Raw genomic sequence first — 17,802 nt, forward strand, 5'->3', positions numbered from 1 at the left:
GGAGAAAGCCACGCACCAGTCAGAGTGGCAGGGATGAAGATCAGTGCTGTTGGGGGTGCCACTCTGGCTCCATGCTTCTGATGTTTATTTTTTAAAAATTCTTCGGGCCAGGTTAATTTTGCTAGACCCCGGGCATATCGCTGTGAGCTAATTTGTTTGTCTAAGTTAATTACCAACCGTGATGGCAGCCTCGTTTCCACAGAATCCTTCTCTTCTGGAAGGATGGCCTTTTTAGTCAAACTGTACAATTTAGGTTTTTCGGCACAAAGTGTGAAGGGTGCCTTGACATTTTTATAAAGACATTTGAATGTTACCGTCTCTGAAGAAACAGTTCTAGAATATGAAACCTTTATCTCCTTCCGCCCCCGCAAGGATGGAAAACATCACCAGCTTAAGTTTCTCTGTAAAATAACCTCCTCATTTGCTTTGCATGTTGCTAGTTGAAAGAAAGACGGTGATGCTGTTTTCAAAAGCAAAACCACTTATGGATGATTTCATGAAGTTGTTGTTTGATTTTTGCTTGTGTAAAATACCACCTCAGTCCAGAGGCCACGATGCTTATAGGGTTATAGGTGGCCCTTCCGAGTTGGTTTTTAAGGGATCTGCTAGGACAGATGAACAGTTGAAACAATGCTGCTTGGGATTGTTTCTTACGTGGAGAAGAAGCCAGAAGACACACATGATAAAACCATGTAACACGCACTCTACCTTGTTAACCAATGTTGAGTTTACAGTACAATATTGTTAACTGCTTGCACGTTGTCATAAGGCAGAGCCCTAAAACATTTCCATTGTGCATGAATGAGACTCTGCATCATTTCCCTGTCCCCCCAGCCACCCTTTACTCTGCTTCTATGAGTTCAGCTACTTTAGATGCCTCATAGAGGTAGAGTTAGGGTGAGTTTGTCCTTCTGTAACTGGCTTACGTCCCTTAGCGTATGGCCTCGAGGTTCATCCAGGTTACAGCACGTGGCAGGACCTCCTTCTCTTTTTAAGACCGAATGATGTTCCATTGCAGGGAACCCACCCTTTTTCTCTACTTGCTTCTCAGTTGACGGACACTTGGGTTGTTTCCACCTCTTTCCATTACTCCGTGAGTCATGCTGCTGTGAACACGGGGTGCAAATACGTCTCTGGGATTCTCTTTCCAGCTCTTTTGGGTAAATACGCAGAAGTGAGATTGTGGATCGTACGGTAGTTCTGTTTTTCAGTGTTTGGGGTCTCTCCACACTTCTCCACAGCAGCTGCACCATTTCGCATTCTCACCAGCAGTGCCCAAGGGTTCCAGTTTCTCCACATCTTTGCCAACACTTGTTTACACACACACACATTCTGACAAGCGTGAGGAGATGTCTCATTGTGGTTTTGATTTGCATTTCCCTGATAACTAGCGATGTTAAGCATCTTTTTGTATACCTATTGGCCATTTGTATTACCTTATACCACTTACGAAAATCAACTCAAAATGGATTCAAAACGTAAACATGAGAGACCTGAAACTACGAAACTCCTAGAGGAAATCATAGAGAAAACCTTCATGACGTTGCTCTTGGCAATGATTACTTGGATACGTCCCCAAAAGCACAAGCAGCCGAAGCAAAAACAGACAAATAGGGCTCTGTCGCACTAACACGCTTCTGCGAAGCAAAGGAAGCAGTCAGCGGGGTAAAAAGGCAACAACCTGTGGAATGGGAGAACACGTTTGCAAACCATGTATTTGGTGAGGGGTTAATATCCAAAACGCTTGTAAAAAGGAAGACTTTCTGTTGAACCCAGATCGGGAGTCACCCAGCTTGCTCTGTAAGGGGGCAGACAGGGAAGATTTCGGGCTTTGCAGCCAGTGCCTATGGTCGCTGTGGCAACCACTCACGCTGCCGCCCTCGTTTGAGAGCGGCCATTGGCAGTTCATAAACGCATGGGCGTGGCTGCGTCCCAGCCAATATGCGTGTGCAGAAACAGGCTGGCGGGGCCTTGGCTGGTGGGCCGTGTTTGCTGAGCCCTGATCTACAACAGGGTCTCCCCCTCTGGCTCTAGGAACATTTTAGCTGGCTGGCCTTTGGTGTGGGGGCTGCCCTGGGCATTGGAGGGTGTTTAGCGGCGCCCTTACACTGGATGCCAGTAGCAACTCTAGTTGTAGTGATTACAAATGTATCCCCAGCCCTGGCTGGCATAGCTCAGTGGATTGAGCAGGGGCTGTGAACCAAAGTGTCGCAGGTTCGATTCCCAGTCAGGGCACATGCCTGGGTTGCAGGCCACGGCCCCCAGCAACCGCACATTGATGTTTCTCTCTTTCTCCCTCCCTTTCCTCTCTAAAACTAAATAAATAAAATCTTAAAAAAAAGAGAACTCTGTCTTTAAAAAAAATGTATCCCCAAACTGTCAAAGTCTCCTGGGGGACAAAGTCACGGTTAATTGCATAACTCTGATTTAGATGAAGACAATAACCTGATAAAAGTAACAGGAAGTATTTCCCTAAAATTACAACAAGGTAGAAGAATTGAGAAGCATGGTTTATGCGTCTTAGGTAGGTCAAGGTCTCCTCCAAGGAGACATTCTCGCCTCCTAAATTTGGAAAGCAGTTTCAACAAACGACTGAAATGGCAAATGCTAGAAAAATGCTCTGTTCATAATGTCGCCGTGAGCTTCACCTACTTCCGTGATATTTGCAAGGAACAAAACAGCCCGGCGCGTCGGCAGGCCCGGAGGGGGCTCTCTGAGCTCGAGGGCTGGTTAGGAGTCGGAAAGCTGGAAAAATGCTCAAGGTTCTAGTTCCCACTTGAGCAAGGGTTTGTTTTTCCTGCTTATCTGGACGCAGAACCAACACAGGCAGGGCGATTTCTGAGAGCGCTCACATGTTCCTCTTTGTTTGGACAGGGCCAGACAGAACTGGTCCAGTTTCACTGCAACTTGGCAGCCACACGTGTTTTTGAAAGTTAAAAACAGCCTAACATTCGTGAGCGGATCTCAGAGAACGCTGTCCTCTTGGCCTTTGGAATAAACACCTGTTTTGCAATTAGGACGGCGGGAGCCGTCTCTACTTAAGAAATTGCTAGGTTTCTTTCTCTTCAGGACTGTGATTCTGTTTTTAATGATTACAATTTTGAGCACAATTAAAAATATTACAATGGGGATCATCAGGACTTTGAAGGAATACACAGGGTTCGCCCACGTTTCCTCAGGAGTTTCAGTTAACCCTGTGTAGCTGAGGTTCTTTCCTGACTTCGAAAGCAAAGCAAAGGCATCGGACCTTTCTCCCCTGTAATACAGCTCTCTTTAGTTAGAGGCACTGTTTTGCAAATCGACGGGAGGGAAAACGTGGGCCGCACCCTTGAGAGGAGCTGGAAGTCCTGCCACTGTTGCTGTGTCCTGTGGCCGCAGCAGATCCACTCTGCTGTGTCTCCGTGTCTCCGGGCCACCAGTACCACCAAACACAGTCTCGTCAGGGGACCATCTGGTGCCTAAAGGGATACACTCTTTCATTCTTGGGGTCGTGAAAGAGGGTGCTCTTCACAGCCTTCCCAGAAACCTGCATTTCAATGACACCCCGAGGGACCCAGCTCCTGAACCCCACCTGTCCGAGCCACGCTCCCCAGGGAACACCCCCCCGTCGCCCCACCCTCCTGGCAGGCTGGCCCGGCGCGGGTGGACACGGGACACGTGTGACAGCGGTCCCCCCTCTCTGCCCTCAGGTTACCACGGCCTCTACTGCGAGGAGGAGTACAACGAGTGCCTCTCCGCCCCGTGCCTGAACGCGGCCACCTGCAGGGACCTGGTGAACGGCTACGAGTGCCTGTGCCTGGCCGACTACAAGGGTGAGTGGCCCCTGGGCCGTGTGGTGTCAGAGTGGCCGCGTGTGACATCACGCATTTCTCAGCGTCAGTGTATAAACCTCTAACCGGAGCATGGAGTCGCTTCGAATAAAAATCAAACGCGGGCTGTGGGGTGAGTTACGGGATTGAGGAGGCCAATTGGCACGTCTCAGGTGTCCTCTTGTTGAGCTGAAAAAATCTCTCTGCTGTCCTTTTCGTCTTGCACCCTCACTCTCTTCTCTTTGGAAGGTGCAAAGAGCCAAGGATAAGGAATGCCGGCCAGTGGACTGTCAGGCAGAGAGGAGAGGACAAGGACGTGGGAACGGCAGGAGAGGGGAGCAGGCGGGTAGCTTAGCGCTTGCCGGGCAAAGACAGGATGCTGTGCTTTTTGGTGGAGGGCGCAGGTGGGATTTCATGCATTAACATACACGTGAATCCTCATTAAATGATTCGGTTAGGAGGGAAACCCTCACTCTAACCCTTTGAGGTGGTGGGTAGTGATATTCCTCGTGAGCCTGGCCAGCAGAGGCCCTAGAGCGCTTGCATCTGCCCCCCGCCCCCCACCAGTAAGCTCCGGCCACATTTGGCGGACGGTGTGACTCCCCTGCAGCCCAGACCCCCTCGGCCCACACTGCGCCAGGAGAGTCTGTTTATCGGAGGCTGCCCACAGTTCTCTGAGCCATAACCTCAGGACTGGGTTGAGATGTTTGTAATGCCTTTGTGGGCTCTATTTATAACCGCCTCACTTAACCTCTTGCTCTCTGCACTGTTTCCTTGATTGATACCATCCGTCTGCCTGGTGACCTTGGGTGGTGGCCACTGCTCCTGCCGCTTTTCCTTGGATGCACCCACGTTTGTTTTTGGTGAGCCTCAAGGGACTGTAGGCCACAGGGATGAACTCGATCGAGCCCCTGGGTGGAAGGGCTGAGCTGGGCCGAGTCTTTGCTTTGTGTTTGGCAGATCTGATGCTTTTTTGGCCTGTGATGCCCATTCAGAGCCAAACTCCACCAACTTCCACAAGGACCGATGTGCTGGGTTCATGCAAATGCTCCTGAGTTCTAGATCTGTCAGACCATCAAGAAATAGAGAGTCACTCAATTCTGGGAAGAAGAGTGAAGGAGCAATGACTCGGGAGTCCCAGTGGCTCATCCCTGTCACGCCGCTGGCTTCCTGATGAGCCTGGACACACCCCTTCCGCTGACCAGTCTTTCTCTCGCCTGTATAAAGTAAGGGCGGGGACGCTGGTTGAGATTTTGAGATTCTTTAATGACAAAATTGGTCGTGGTGGATGCACTTCAAAAATTTTTTTTTTTTTTTTTTTTTAAATATTTTATTTATTTATTTTTTAGAGAGGGAAGGGAGGGAGATAGAGAGAGAGAGACAGACAGACAGACATCAATGTGCGGTTGCTGGGGGTTATGGCCTACAACCCAAGAATGTACCCTGGCTGGGAATCGAACCTGGGACACTTTGGTTCCCAGCCCGCACTCAATCCACTGAGCTACGCCAGCCAGGGCTGCACTTCAAAAATTTAAAATTCCAGAACTCTTTAGTGTATGGTAGAATTTATGATAGAATTTTATAAAGCAAATTTCATCTTCATAACCGACAAAGTCGTTAACTGGGAGCATTCCGAATATGCCCCAACTCTCGTGTTTTGGAGGCGTTGCTCATGCTGTCATGACCAGGAAGTGAAAACCACAGCTGCCTGGGGTGACTCACCAGTGTCCCCTGCACACGTTTGTATGCTGTGATCCTGCCCCCTTGCACTTCCTCCTTCCGTTTTTCTCAATGGGTGTTCCCCAATTTTTCCACTTCCCCCAGAGCTCCGCATTAAATCACTCACTCTCAGAATCTAACAGATTTCACTTCCCTCTTCAGGGCACAAAGGAGAGGTTAGCCTTTGTAAACACGGTCAAACTTAGCTAGTTTTTCACGTTCTGTGGTCGTGGTTCTCACACTCACACTCCCACCAGGGCCTGCCGGTGGGCTTGTCCACACAGGCTGCGGGGTCACTCCTGGGGTTTCCGATTCAGTGTGTCTGGGGCGGGGAGCAAGGGCTTGAGTTTCAGGTGAGTTCTCAGGCGGTGCTGCCGTGCTGGCCCTTGAACCGCCGCCCTTTGAGAGTCCCCGCCCTCCAAACCTCTCTGCAGCCATAACCACTAGAACCGTATCTGCTTCCATGTCAGGTGGTCCTCTGCTCCTCCTCCCGCTCAAGGTCACTCCTGCCATGTATGGCCTCAATGCCCCGCTTCTGTCTCTCTGTGATCTTCTTCCACCGGTTACCCACGCTGCAGGAGATGACTCCAGGAGTCGATGACCCTGCAGGGGATGTCACGCTCGTCCCAGGACTTGGGTTCTCAGGAAAGGGTGCAGGCGCTGGGAGCCTTTGCATACAGTGGGGTGAGGGGACAGGGTTCCGAGGAGAACTTAGGACTCAGTGACCAGCCAAGCCCAAAGGACCCCTCAGCTTATGGAAAGGCAGTCCCTGCGGTGGAGGTGCTGCTTGTTATCCCACGAGGCCGAGGGCAATGGTTGCACAGGCATTGGCTGTCCTCCAAGGGGACTGCAGTGGGGCTGAGCTGGTCCTTCATTTTTGGGGGTGGCTGGGAGAGAATGCTCTCCTGCTCACATCTGGAGAACCCCTAGAACTCCACACAGGGAGGCCTCTCCCCTGTGTCTTAGTCATCAGGACCGTGTTGGCTGGCCTGTCCAGCACTCAAGGACAGTCCCCCATGTCATCTGACCCTTCCTGGCATTGCCATCCACCAGCCTGGCCAGTGCAGGGAACCTGGACCAGCAACTCAAAGAAGGAAAAGTCTGGGAACTATAAACAAAATTTCAACAGGAACTAACAATGCTAAACACTCCAGAGAAGAAGTGAAAAAAGTAATGTGTACTACTCAGAATTTAATTTAGATCTGGGGCAGCAGAAGGAGGAACTAACTCTGAATGAAGGCAGAGCAAGAGGAAATGGAAACTGTGAGTTGAAAGATAGGAAATGTGGAGAGAAGATTCCAGAGATCTGTTTCCGTCTGAATGGTGGGTGTCCAGAAGAAGAGGAACACTTGGATGTAACACCAGAACCAACTCCTTCCTAGAAGGGGGCGTCTCTGAGTGGGAGAAAATCAAAGTTTCCTAATAGAATGGGCTTACTCAGTGCCAGAGGATTGATGAAGGAGATGAGGCACAGTTTGGGTTTTCCTGGAAGAATTTCCAAATCCAAGGATGAAGAGCATTGTTGTTACAAGATTCTTTTAAGGGATACAAATTACATGCCAAAGAAAGACTCAAACCAGCCTTGGGCTGCTTGCTCTTCTCTATAGTGAAACTAAACGAGAGTGAAGAAGTGTTTCAGACTTTCTAATGAAAAGAACTGCTGGGTAAGGGCATTTGTATTTGGAGGTAAAAGAATTACATGTTGCGTACACTTAAGGATACAGAAAACGTAACACCATGTACCCTATCTAAGAAAATTATTTAAAAATGGAACCAAATCAGAACGAAGATAGCCAGGCAGCAGGAGGCAGAGAACAAGAGGAATAGGGCTGAGAAGACTTCGTTAAATGCAGGGAAAACTTCAAGTAGATGGTATTGGTGTGATTGTGAGTGGTAATTTAATGGAGAAGAGAAATCTCTTGGAAAAAAAAATAGGTTTAAACCTGTATGAATTCGTATCTGCTGCATCATGAGTTACTACAAGGTGGTGGGTTGAAACATCACCTTTTTACTATCTAGCAGCTCCGTTGGTCCAGGCCTTGCTACATAGACTCCCTGCTCGGGGCCTCACGAGGCTGGAATGAGATGCTGGCGGGGCTGAGCCCTCATCTGAGGCTTGAACATGGAAGGATCAACTTTCCTGTTCCCTCACGGTGTTGGCAGAATTCACATCCGGTGGCTGCGGAATCGATGACTGCTCGCTTCCTGAAAAATCAGCGGCGATGAGAAAGGGCCTCTGCGGCTTCCCGTGCCTCACTTTAGGAGAGGTCTTCACCTGCTTAAGATCTCACCTGATTAGGCCAGGCCCACCCAAGGGGAACTCAGAGTCAACCGGTTAGGACCTTAACTGCATCTTCAAAATCTCTTTCTGAACTTTGGCAAGATGCAATTGGTTAGAAGCTCATGCTCAAGGGGAAGGACTTACACAAAGGCATGACTCACTGGGGGTTCCCCCTGGGGTGTGTCCATCTGCCTCTTGTTAAGGAAGAACTGAAATGATCCCTCTAAAGTTTTGTATCATTTTAACCAAATCTACATGTTCAAGGGGATAGGTAGTGGGAAGGATAGAAGATATACAAGTGTGTTAAAGAGCTCATCCCCGTGGGCAGGGAAATTAATTACTTCATTTTGAGATATTTGTAGGAACATTTAGGTTTAGGTTTAAATAAGGCTGCTGAAAACAGGAAGGGAAACTCTAGCAAAGTAGCAATAAATAGAACTTTTCACCTAGGAACGATGGGGCGGTGGTGTGCAAGGAATGAAAAGAGTGGCAGAAAGGGGCGAGTCGAGCTCTACGATTCAGAGGAGGAGCGAGTGAGGGGCGAGAGCTCACAAGATCCTGTGCCTCACTCCTCCTTGAAGAATGGACCTTCTTTCCCTTTTCGGGAGCATTTCTCCTGACACATGTTTACATAGAAGGTGCTTGTGTAAACTCATGACACTATCAGATGGGTGGGCTTTTATTCCTAATAGTACTCACCTCTGGCATTAGAACTTAGGTGGTGTGTTGGGGGGAGGATTGGGACTTGACTTATTTTACATGTGCATTTTTTTAAAGTGGTGAGTTTTACTGTTTTATGTTTAAAAACCAAACGTTAAACAAATGAATGTAATGTCCTAAAAAGGATGGCTATAATAGGAAGTCAGGCAAAGGTAGCTCAGGACATTTTGCAAAAGGAAAACATCGAGGGGGAACTTCTGCCAGATATTAAGACCCATTCATGCGAACCAAAGTGTCGCAGGTTCGATTCCCAGCCAGGGTACATGCCTGTAGGCCATGGCCCCCAGCAACCGCACATTGAGGTTTCTCTCTCTCTATCTCCCTCCCTTCCCTCTCTAAAAATAAATAAATAAAATCTTAAAAAAAAGACCCATTCAAATGCTACAATTATTCTTACATTCCCATGTTATAGGTGCAGGAACGGACAGCTGACCCGAACTGGGTAAGTGTCCGGAGCACCTTGCCTATAATAATAGGTGTATGAAAAAGATGTATGACCCTTAAAGAAGACTTGCTATGAATGAAAAGGGATTTTAAAAAAATAAATGGTGCCAGAATAATGGGGCTGCTAAACAGAAAAAAATAAATGTTCTCACACTTGTAAATAGATTTCCCATGAATTCGAGAAAACACAACTTGACTTGTGTCTTCCTTGGCACACAGTAACCTCCCCCCTGTAGTCCCTCCTTTTATTCAACAAGTTTCCTTAGAGTGGGCACCTCTACTTCCTTAATTTTTATCTTTTTAAAAAGATTTTACTTATTTATTTTTAGAGAGAGAGGGAGGGAAGAAGAGAGGGAGAGAAACATCGATGTGTGAGAAAAACATCAATTGGTTGCCTCTCTTATGCCCCCAATCGGGAGCCAGGCCTGTAACCCAGGCGTGTGTCCTGACTGGGAATCGAACTGGCAACCTTTTGCTTTGTGAGAAGACACCCAACCAGCTGGGCCACACAGTCCAGGACCTTTATTTTTGCCTTTTCTGAACCCTCCTCAGTTTGGATCTTGTCCACAGCCTTCTGGTAAATGGGATCAGTGGTGGGTTCACTGGAGACTGTTCAGTGAAATCCACGAAGCCCCTTTCTCCCGCCTCCAGACCCCAGTTCCTGTCCCTTTGCTCCGTTGACCACCTGAGCCCCTGCTCCCCCAGTCCCATCCCTGCCCCCTCGACTCCTCGCTCCCAGCCCCTGCTGAATCCTAGCCCTCTGGACTCCGTGAATGCAGCCGCTCCCCGGGTTTTCTCATGGGCCCCGTTCTCTCACCTCCTCTTTGCCCTCATTCAGCCCTCTCACTGCACCCGAGGTCTGAAATGCTGAGCCCCAAACGGATGTGATTCTTCCCTCGTGAAATCTCCCAGCCTTTTCTCTGTGTCTGCTATGACCATTACGGTCAGCCTTACAGTCACTTCTTTCTGGCTTCAGACTTCCTTCTCTCTTCCACTACATCATATCTTAGTGAAAGGCAGCGACTATGTAGAGTTTTCCTTCCTTTTAATTCTCGGCCGCCTTTGATACGGTGGCTCGCACACAGCAAATGCTAAGTAGCTATCTGGACTTGAACTGAAATTGCCGCTTGGCATACTAATTAGGAGAAACCAGCTCGAACATTTCCCCAGTAAGTTTCCACTGTGGATCGTGAAATTGTTAGAAGCAAATGTTTGCAGGGATTCCGAGTAACCTCCTTTCAGATGTAGCAAAATGCTGGCATGTCCTTCAAATCCAGCTCACAGCTAGTTCACGACGGGACTGTTTTCTGTTACCGAAGAGTCAAGTGACGGCCCATTCGTGTTGAGTTTTATTTCTAGAAGAGCAAACTAAATGATCAATGATATAGCCATTTGGAATTTTTGGTGACAAGAGTTAGAAAAAAATTACTTCTTTTTTAATTGTAAAAGTAATATAATAAAAAATTTAGAAAAAATATTTCAAACTAACTGATTGCTTTACAACAGAATATGAGGGGAATAATCATTTGTATTGTTTCCATCTTTTAAAAAATATCCATGTTTTTACAGTTGTAATTGAGTATACCTACAATTTTCTGTTTTTTTCTGTTCATACTTAATATTATATTATGTTTTGCTAAGAAGTCTTACTAATTCTGTTTTCAATGATTATGCAATGTTCTCATTATGGTATATTTATCCAGTCCCTTGTCGCAGCTAATGTGGGGCTATCATAAATAACTCTTGAATGAATACTTTTATTCCTATAATTTTCATACTTTCCGATGTTTTGGGGGTGGGGGTGGGTGGGGGATAAGGAGAATCTCAGAAATGAGACCACTGAGTTCTGGGTTTGATCACATCATATCTAATCATGTATTTTTAAAGCCTACAGAAATTTATAATTGAAAAGACAAGAATTTTGTTGTTGTTGTTGTTGGCTGGAATTACTTCCTTTGTGTAATCAGGGAATAAGAATTTCGGGATGTTTTGTGTACCTAACCCGTCTCATTCTGTAATGGGATAAATGAAAAACAGGATAAGTCAAGGTTTTCTCTTTTTTTCAGGCTATTTATTTAATCAGAAGAGCAGACTGAGGCCGCAGCACACAAGAAACAATGAAGTTAAGGTCAAGCTGTCAGTTGTAATTTCTCCATAAGTTAGAAAAAGTTTAGTTCCATGAGCAGAGAAAGACAAGTTTTCACGGAGGATATAAGTTTGAATATAAGATGATGTGTTAAAGGGAATAACAAGTTCAAAGAATTGTTTCAAAGTTAATTTTCTTTACCTGGCTTCCTTTTCCTGGAGATAAAAATAGTGATTTTTGTTTTCAAAAATCTTCCTCATGACTAAACTGTGATGACAATGGAGATTTATAATTGGTACATGACTCTTTGAATATGTGTTCACTTTCACTCTCTAAAATTAACTTCTATAAAGAGCCCTGTTGGAATAGAGACCTTTTATTTTTTTTCAGAAACATTGCCTCTCTATTCCTTAATATGAAAAGTATGAATTTTTATTAGTTTTGACTGAATTACAGTTTATTTTTGCTTGAGACTAAACATAAGTTTTGTAACAGTGCGTGCCGCGTCCTTTGCCAACGGCTGATGCCTGTGTCGTTGCACAGACTGAGTCTGACGTGCGGACCTGGTTCTCCCTGACCAAGTCGGGTGTTTCTGAGGCCGATTTGGAAGGGCCTCTCCCTCCTCTGGCACTCCTACCTGTGTGTCGGCCAAAGCACACAGACCATCGCCCCTCCCGAAAGGACAGGGTTCTGGTGGGATACCCATCATTCCTTCCACGCATTAACATATGGCCTCTGCTTTAAAGGACCTTGGAGACTGGGGTGGGGCGGGGGTGGGGGGCGGCCAGGAGGACAGGTGAGTCCTGATTTAGCTCGCCGAGCTCTGCAACGGCGTGAACGCAGCACGCTCTCGATGCACAGTGGCGGGAGAATGACGTTCTGTCTCGGGAGAGGCAGGTCCAGCTTTCCAGAGAAAGGCTGTTTGAGCTGGACTTGGACAGAGAGAACGTGCCGGGTGACGACCAGCTTGGGAATGGGGGCGAAAAGGAAGAAGGCCATTCTTGTTCGAGGACGTGCGATGCCCTGCACTCAGTGTTGTGCGCATGTGTGGGGAATGAATGGTGCGCGTGGCGGTTCACCCTCCCTGTTTCAGCTCTCCAGCTCCCAGTTGTCCGGCTTTAATCGAGGAGCTGAGCATTATGACAGATACGTTTTGTGTAGGGATCGGCAAGGCTTAGCGGATAGAAATGGGAGTAACCAGAGTACTCCCTGGGGACTTGGAAGACCATCTTGCGGCCTAGTCCTCATGTTTCTGGGAAGACTAGCTCTTGTCTGATGTTGCTGCCAGAAACCTCTCCATGGGTCACGAGTGACCAAATATTCTTATCTTTTGAAAAAGAGGAATAACAAGGGATACGATTATTGCCAAAACACCACCCAGAAGACTGGAAGTGCTTATTATCATGGGCGTTTTCATCAAATCTGTATTATTGAAGGCTTTTAAAGTTAAGATGTTTCGATATTTAGCCTAGTTTTTGCTCTTCAGCTGTATTTGAAAAATGTGGTAATTTGTGTTAATGTATTATTTGTATTAATATTAAACAGGCAAGACCGACTAATGTACCACTAGAAACCCAGTAAATACCCTCCTTGATTGCTCATGGAAATTTTTCTCGGCTCAGACATCTCTGGACCTTGGTTATGGTTGCATTTTCCGTTACAACTGAAAGCCTTTTTGTGTCACCTGATTCCCCATCGGTCAGCCTTGGGGGAACTTGTAAATATGTGAATCTTTGTTTTTTTGATAAACAGTTGGAAGCAGAAAAGGTTCTTTTGTGTTTCATTCTGTCAGTTGAGCTGGCGCTGGGCAAAGCTCAACGGAAACAGAGCTAGAGACTTCTGGATGAAAAAGTCTCTCTGTCTCTAGCTCAGTCTCTCTCTCCCTGTCTCAAGTGAAGAACTACCAGCTTTGCACTAATAAATAATTTAATCTTTAAACTAGTTCGGTCCTGTAGATTAGCATGAGTTTCCTGGGTCCGTTCAGGATGATGGAAGTCTGAAGACTCACACGAGCCGTTGGAGATGGGCAGGGAGCGAGGCCAGGGCTCCCAGGGGCCAGCAAGCCCGAGGCCGTGGGGTTGGGTGGTGGTTGCAGGGAGCAAAACCAGGCAAAGGTCTGAAAGGCACTTTAGAAAAACATCTGGCAGAATACGGTTCCTGGGTTGGGTATGAGGGGCAAAGGAGAAAAAGAAATGACAAGCCATCCATTCTAGAATGCTTTACCAGGCTCAAGTCAAGTCGTTAGTGGGAATGCAGGTAGGCAGTTCTCCTTCCATTTTCTTTTCCATTTTTCCTTCTTTCTTGAGCCCTACATCTGAAGGCATTGAGAAAGAAATGAGAGAAAAATCCCAGCAAGGGTCATTTCAGTGACTGGACGGTGAGTCATGGGTGGGGCAGCCTTTTGCAACATGTGAGCTAAACAATGAAGTTGAGATCAAATTGAGTAAACACCATTCAGTCACTATTTGCTTTGTGCTTATTTTTCATGAAGCTGTCAGGAAGGGCGAGCATATCATTTTATAGATGATTATACAGAATATAATGTAATTTGTCTTCCTCTCTAGAGGGTGAAGAATGGGAGAAACAGCTTAACCCGTGCGTCCCTCTCGGCACTCCATGGAGACAAGGCAGAAACCCTTGCCTTTGGGAAAGCATTGCATTTTTAGTTTTTTTGTATACAATTATAAAATAATATATACTCATTGTAAAATAGTGCCAACAAAATAGAAACACATAATGTGAAAGTTAAAGGTAATTTATTTCCCCCTCAGCCTACTTCAGGTATTTGCATGCGCACAAGCACATATAGACCTTTGTGAATATCAATGGGAAACTTAGACTATAATTTTTGTAATGCTTCTCTTTTGTTACACGGGGGCTAAGCTACCTACCTAGCATTCTGTGTGTTTGCACGGCCAACCTGAGCTCACTCCAGCCACACCACTTTGCAAGCAGACTCCCATGCAGATTGCCTGCGGTTTCGGGTCCCAGCTCCCTCCCCTACCAGCCCTGCTTGGCTTCCTTTCCTCCGTCTCCTCATCTGGAAATGGTGGCATGAGAAATGGTGGAATAAGAGTATTTGTCTCAGAGTGTTGTTGCGAGGATCAGGTTAGATCCTCACTTGGTCCTCAAGCACAGTGCGAGGTCTGGAAGGTGGTGTGCACTGCACGGTAACTTCGTATGGGGGGAACCGACTAGGTCTTCGACACCTGAGCGCCCAGGGGCTCCCTCTCGCTCCTGCAGTTGTCCAGGGAGCTGGGGCTCATTTCCATATCTGAACCCCAGTCTTCACCTTCAGGATGGATGCTGTTCATTTGTTACGGTGTTATCTTAGGAAGGCTGCCTGTCTGTTTTCTCTTTCTTTGGAGGCTTAGAAAGCATTTGTGTGTGATAAATGTGATCTTTCAGGCTTTTAACTTCTGTGTTCCCCAGGCTTGGGGACATGTGGTCAGAGATCGTACAGATGCAAGACTTATTTATGGTGGGGCCTGTGAGCAGGGAGTGAAGGTGTTGTTTTCTCGTGAAGTGTTTCTTTAAAATGATTGAAAGTCAAGACTGGGCATGTGTTCACACATGCACACGCACACACCCTCACACATGCAACACATGCATGCGCACACTGATACACGAAGATGCACACACATGCATGCACACACTGACACACAGAGGTGCATACACACACACGCACACACTGACAAACAGAGATGCACACACATGCACGTACACACTGACACACAGAGATGCACACACACATGTGTGCACACACTGGCACACAGAGATGCATACACACATGCATGCACACACTGACACACAGAGGTGCATACACACACACACACACACTGACAAACAGAGATGCACACACATGCACGTACACACTGACACACAGAGATGCACACACACATGTGTGCACACACTGACACACAGAGATGCACACACACATGCACGCACACACTGACAGAGATGCACACACATGCACACACACTGGCACATGCACACAGAGACACACACATACATGCACACACAGACACACACATGCCACCAGGAATCCGCCTCCCCACCACTCCAGGATGTTCAGACACTTGGCTCAAAGGCCGTGGGAGCTGCAGGTTCCTCAATGAGTCACCCCTCTTGTGTCTCTCTCTCCACAGGGACACACTGCGAGTTGTACAAGGACCCCTGCGCTAACGTCAGCTGTCTGAACGGAGGCACCTGCGACAGCGAAGGCCTGAATGGCACGTGCGTCTGCACACCAGGGTTTGCAGGCAAGTGACGCAGGAACCGAGTTTCCATATTTACCACAAAATCCTGGAGACTGCCTCTGGTAAAACACCCGGAGCCTGTCTGCAGTATGCAGGTGGGCAGCGGTGAGAGGAAGGACTGTTTAAAAACAGTCCTCTGCTTGTCGTTCAATGAGGCTCTTCTGAAATCAGCATTTGTAGGCAGGCGTGCTGAGACCAGCAGTGTGATGGGATTTTGGAGCTGTAGCTTTGCACCACGAGAAATGAGCTATTACGCACACACCTGGAAGGTGTGTGTCAGTGGAAGGAGGGGGAGGAAAGATCGTATGTCCTCTGTAGCAACTGCAGTCAGCCACCTCATTGATTGTTACTCAAAGATGGAGAAGTGAGTGGATTTTGGAAAATAAAAAGAGATGGTGGCGGAGGTGAGAAGTACCGGCGGACACACCAGGTCCTGGGTTGATTGTGAGTGAAAGTAGGGATGCTACAGGTGTGGGGAGGGAAAATGGTCCCGGGGGAGAGCAGGTGGGAAGGGCAAGGACGGGCTCAGAAAGAGCCTTGGTGGCCGTGGAGCTCTGAGTGGGAAGAGTCGTTTCTGATTAGCAGATTCCCCCTGACCCAGGCGCCTTCTAAATCACTTCTTACGGGTTTCTGGGAGTTTGTGAATCCCTAAAAACACATGCAAAATGTTGTGTGCATGTGTGCCTGCTAAGTCTTCATCAGGTTCTCAGGAGGAACCGTGGACCACTGGGGCAGAAAGAGATTCCATCCTTTGCTTTGCCAACAGAGCCCAGGAGCCCTGAAACATACAGTGTAGGACACACCTCTGTTTTCAGAGCTTCGCTCAACCTATAAGAGCAGCAGAGTCACCCTGGGTTGCAAGTTGCAAAAGGTTGACCTACAAGGGGCCCGTGGAAGCAGATGGGTATTTGAGCTGCAGGAAATCATGTTGTCATTGTCTGGAGAGCACCGTACATGCTCTCTCCACGCCCTGCTAAGCCATTGTGGCCACCTCCCAAGCCCTGGAGAATGTCCCAGCGCCTGGGTCCCCAGTCCATCTGTGGGGAGCCTCATGCAAGCTTCCGGGGAAGATGCCAGCAGTCAGGATGTGGGAGAAGCAACTTTTGATTGTGTTCCTATTTATCTGTGTCACATCCTGTGTTTTCCTTTTGGGTTTTCCTGGGACTGAGGATGGGGTCACTTTGGAAAATCGTTCACAGATGGCTTTGTTTTGCTGACTGGCTTATAAACACACAGGCAGCTATACTTATCAATGGATGCAAACATAATATTGGAGAAGCATCCTATTTTTTCCAGACATTGTTACCCCACAAATAATGAAAAGCATGGAGGGAAAATTAGAAAATATTGTGCTATAGGAAAAAACTCCACCACTTAAAACTGCACTACTAGGAGCTACAAGATTATAACCACTGGTGACATCGTATACAATTTGCACGTGCATTTCAGCACAAAAGGAATCGTACTGCTAATACTGTATTGTACCCCCCTCTCATTTAAAAATAGGTGTGTCGTCCACATGTGTTTCCACATCAGAAATATGCTTCTGTTTTGTCATTTTTACTGGTTGCCCTTTAGTCCATTATCTGAAATACCATGTTTGTTTGTTTTGCAACCGATCATCAATTCAGCTTTTGGGAGAGAACGTTTTCTGAGAACTTTTCCCCATTATAAACAACATTGCAATGACTATTTCTGTATGTACATCTCGTGTACTTATCTGATTTTTCTCTGAGCTAATTTCCGAGGAGTAGAATCATGGAGTCCAGGAGAGTAGTCATCCAAATTGTTCCCCAGGAAAAACCATTGTAGCAATGCTCACTCCTACCCAGAATGCACAGCACCTACTTCTTCATCCTCAGACAAGCACTGAGGATCGTCGCCCTGGTGGCCAAAAATGCATTTAAGTGTTGTTTGAATTTGTAGGTCTTTGATTCCTAGTGAGGTTGAATACTTTTAACATATGTTTATGGGCATTTGTGTTTCTTCTTTCCTGAACTTCCTATCCACGTGAACCTTCATTTTTGATTTGAAATAGCCCTTCATAATAGGTGTGTCACATTTTATCTGCCATAAATCACAAATATTTTCACACTGTCATTTGCTTTTTAAATGTATGTGAAGTGTTCATTTTGTTTCTCATATATCACATTTAAATTTATGTAATTAAATCTTGATATTTTTGTTTTTTTCTTCTTTTATGCCAGAAGGATTCTATGTATCAAAATTTTATAAATATTTTTCTATATTATTCCAATCATGCATGAGTTAATCGTGTGTGTGCAAATATTTAATCCATTTGAAATTTGTCTCTGCATCTTATGGGAAATAAAAGGCAATCTCTTTTCCAGAATATTTAGCAAGCCTCCAAGTACCTACTCAGCATTCACTCTTGGATGTCTGTCAAAGGCACCTCAGACTTCCAGATTTCCTCTCCTTTCCTTCTTTTAAAGATTTGCTAGCTCATTGCATGGTATTACTGCC

The 17,802-nt window shown here is 46.6% G+C and overlaps 1 protein-coding gene across 1 annotated transcript in view; it reads left to right on the plus strand.

Moving 5' to 3' along the window:
- DNER (delta/notch like EGF repeat containing) overlaps positions 1-17,802 on the plus strand; it is a 262,105-nt gene that overhangs the window by 222,590 nt on the left and 21,713 nt on the right. Inside the window, exons 9-10 of the mRNA XM_028509617.2 lie at positions 3,690-3,812; positions 15,208-15,321. Of these exons, the coding sequence (XP_028365418.1) occupies positions 3,690-3,812; positions 15,208-15,321 (237 nt within the window). The remainder of the gene's footprint in view (positions 1-3,689; positions 3,813-15,207; positions 15,322-17,802) is intronic.

Source organism: Phyllostomus discolor, chromosome 4 (genome assembly GCF_004126475.2).
Source record: "Phyllostomus discolor isolate MPI-MPIP mPhyDis1 chromosome 4, mPhyDis1.pri.v3, whole genome shotgun sequence".
Taxonomy (NCBI): domain Eukaryota; kingdom Metazoa; phylum Chordata; class Mammalia; order Chiroptera; family Phyllostomidae; genus Phyllostomus; species Phyllostomus discolor.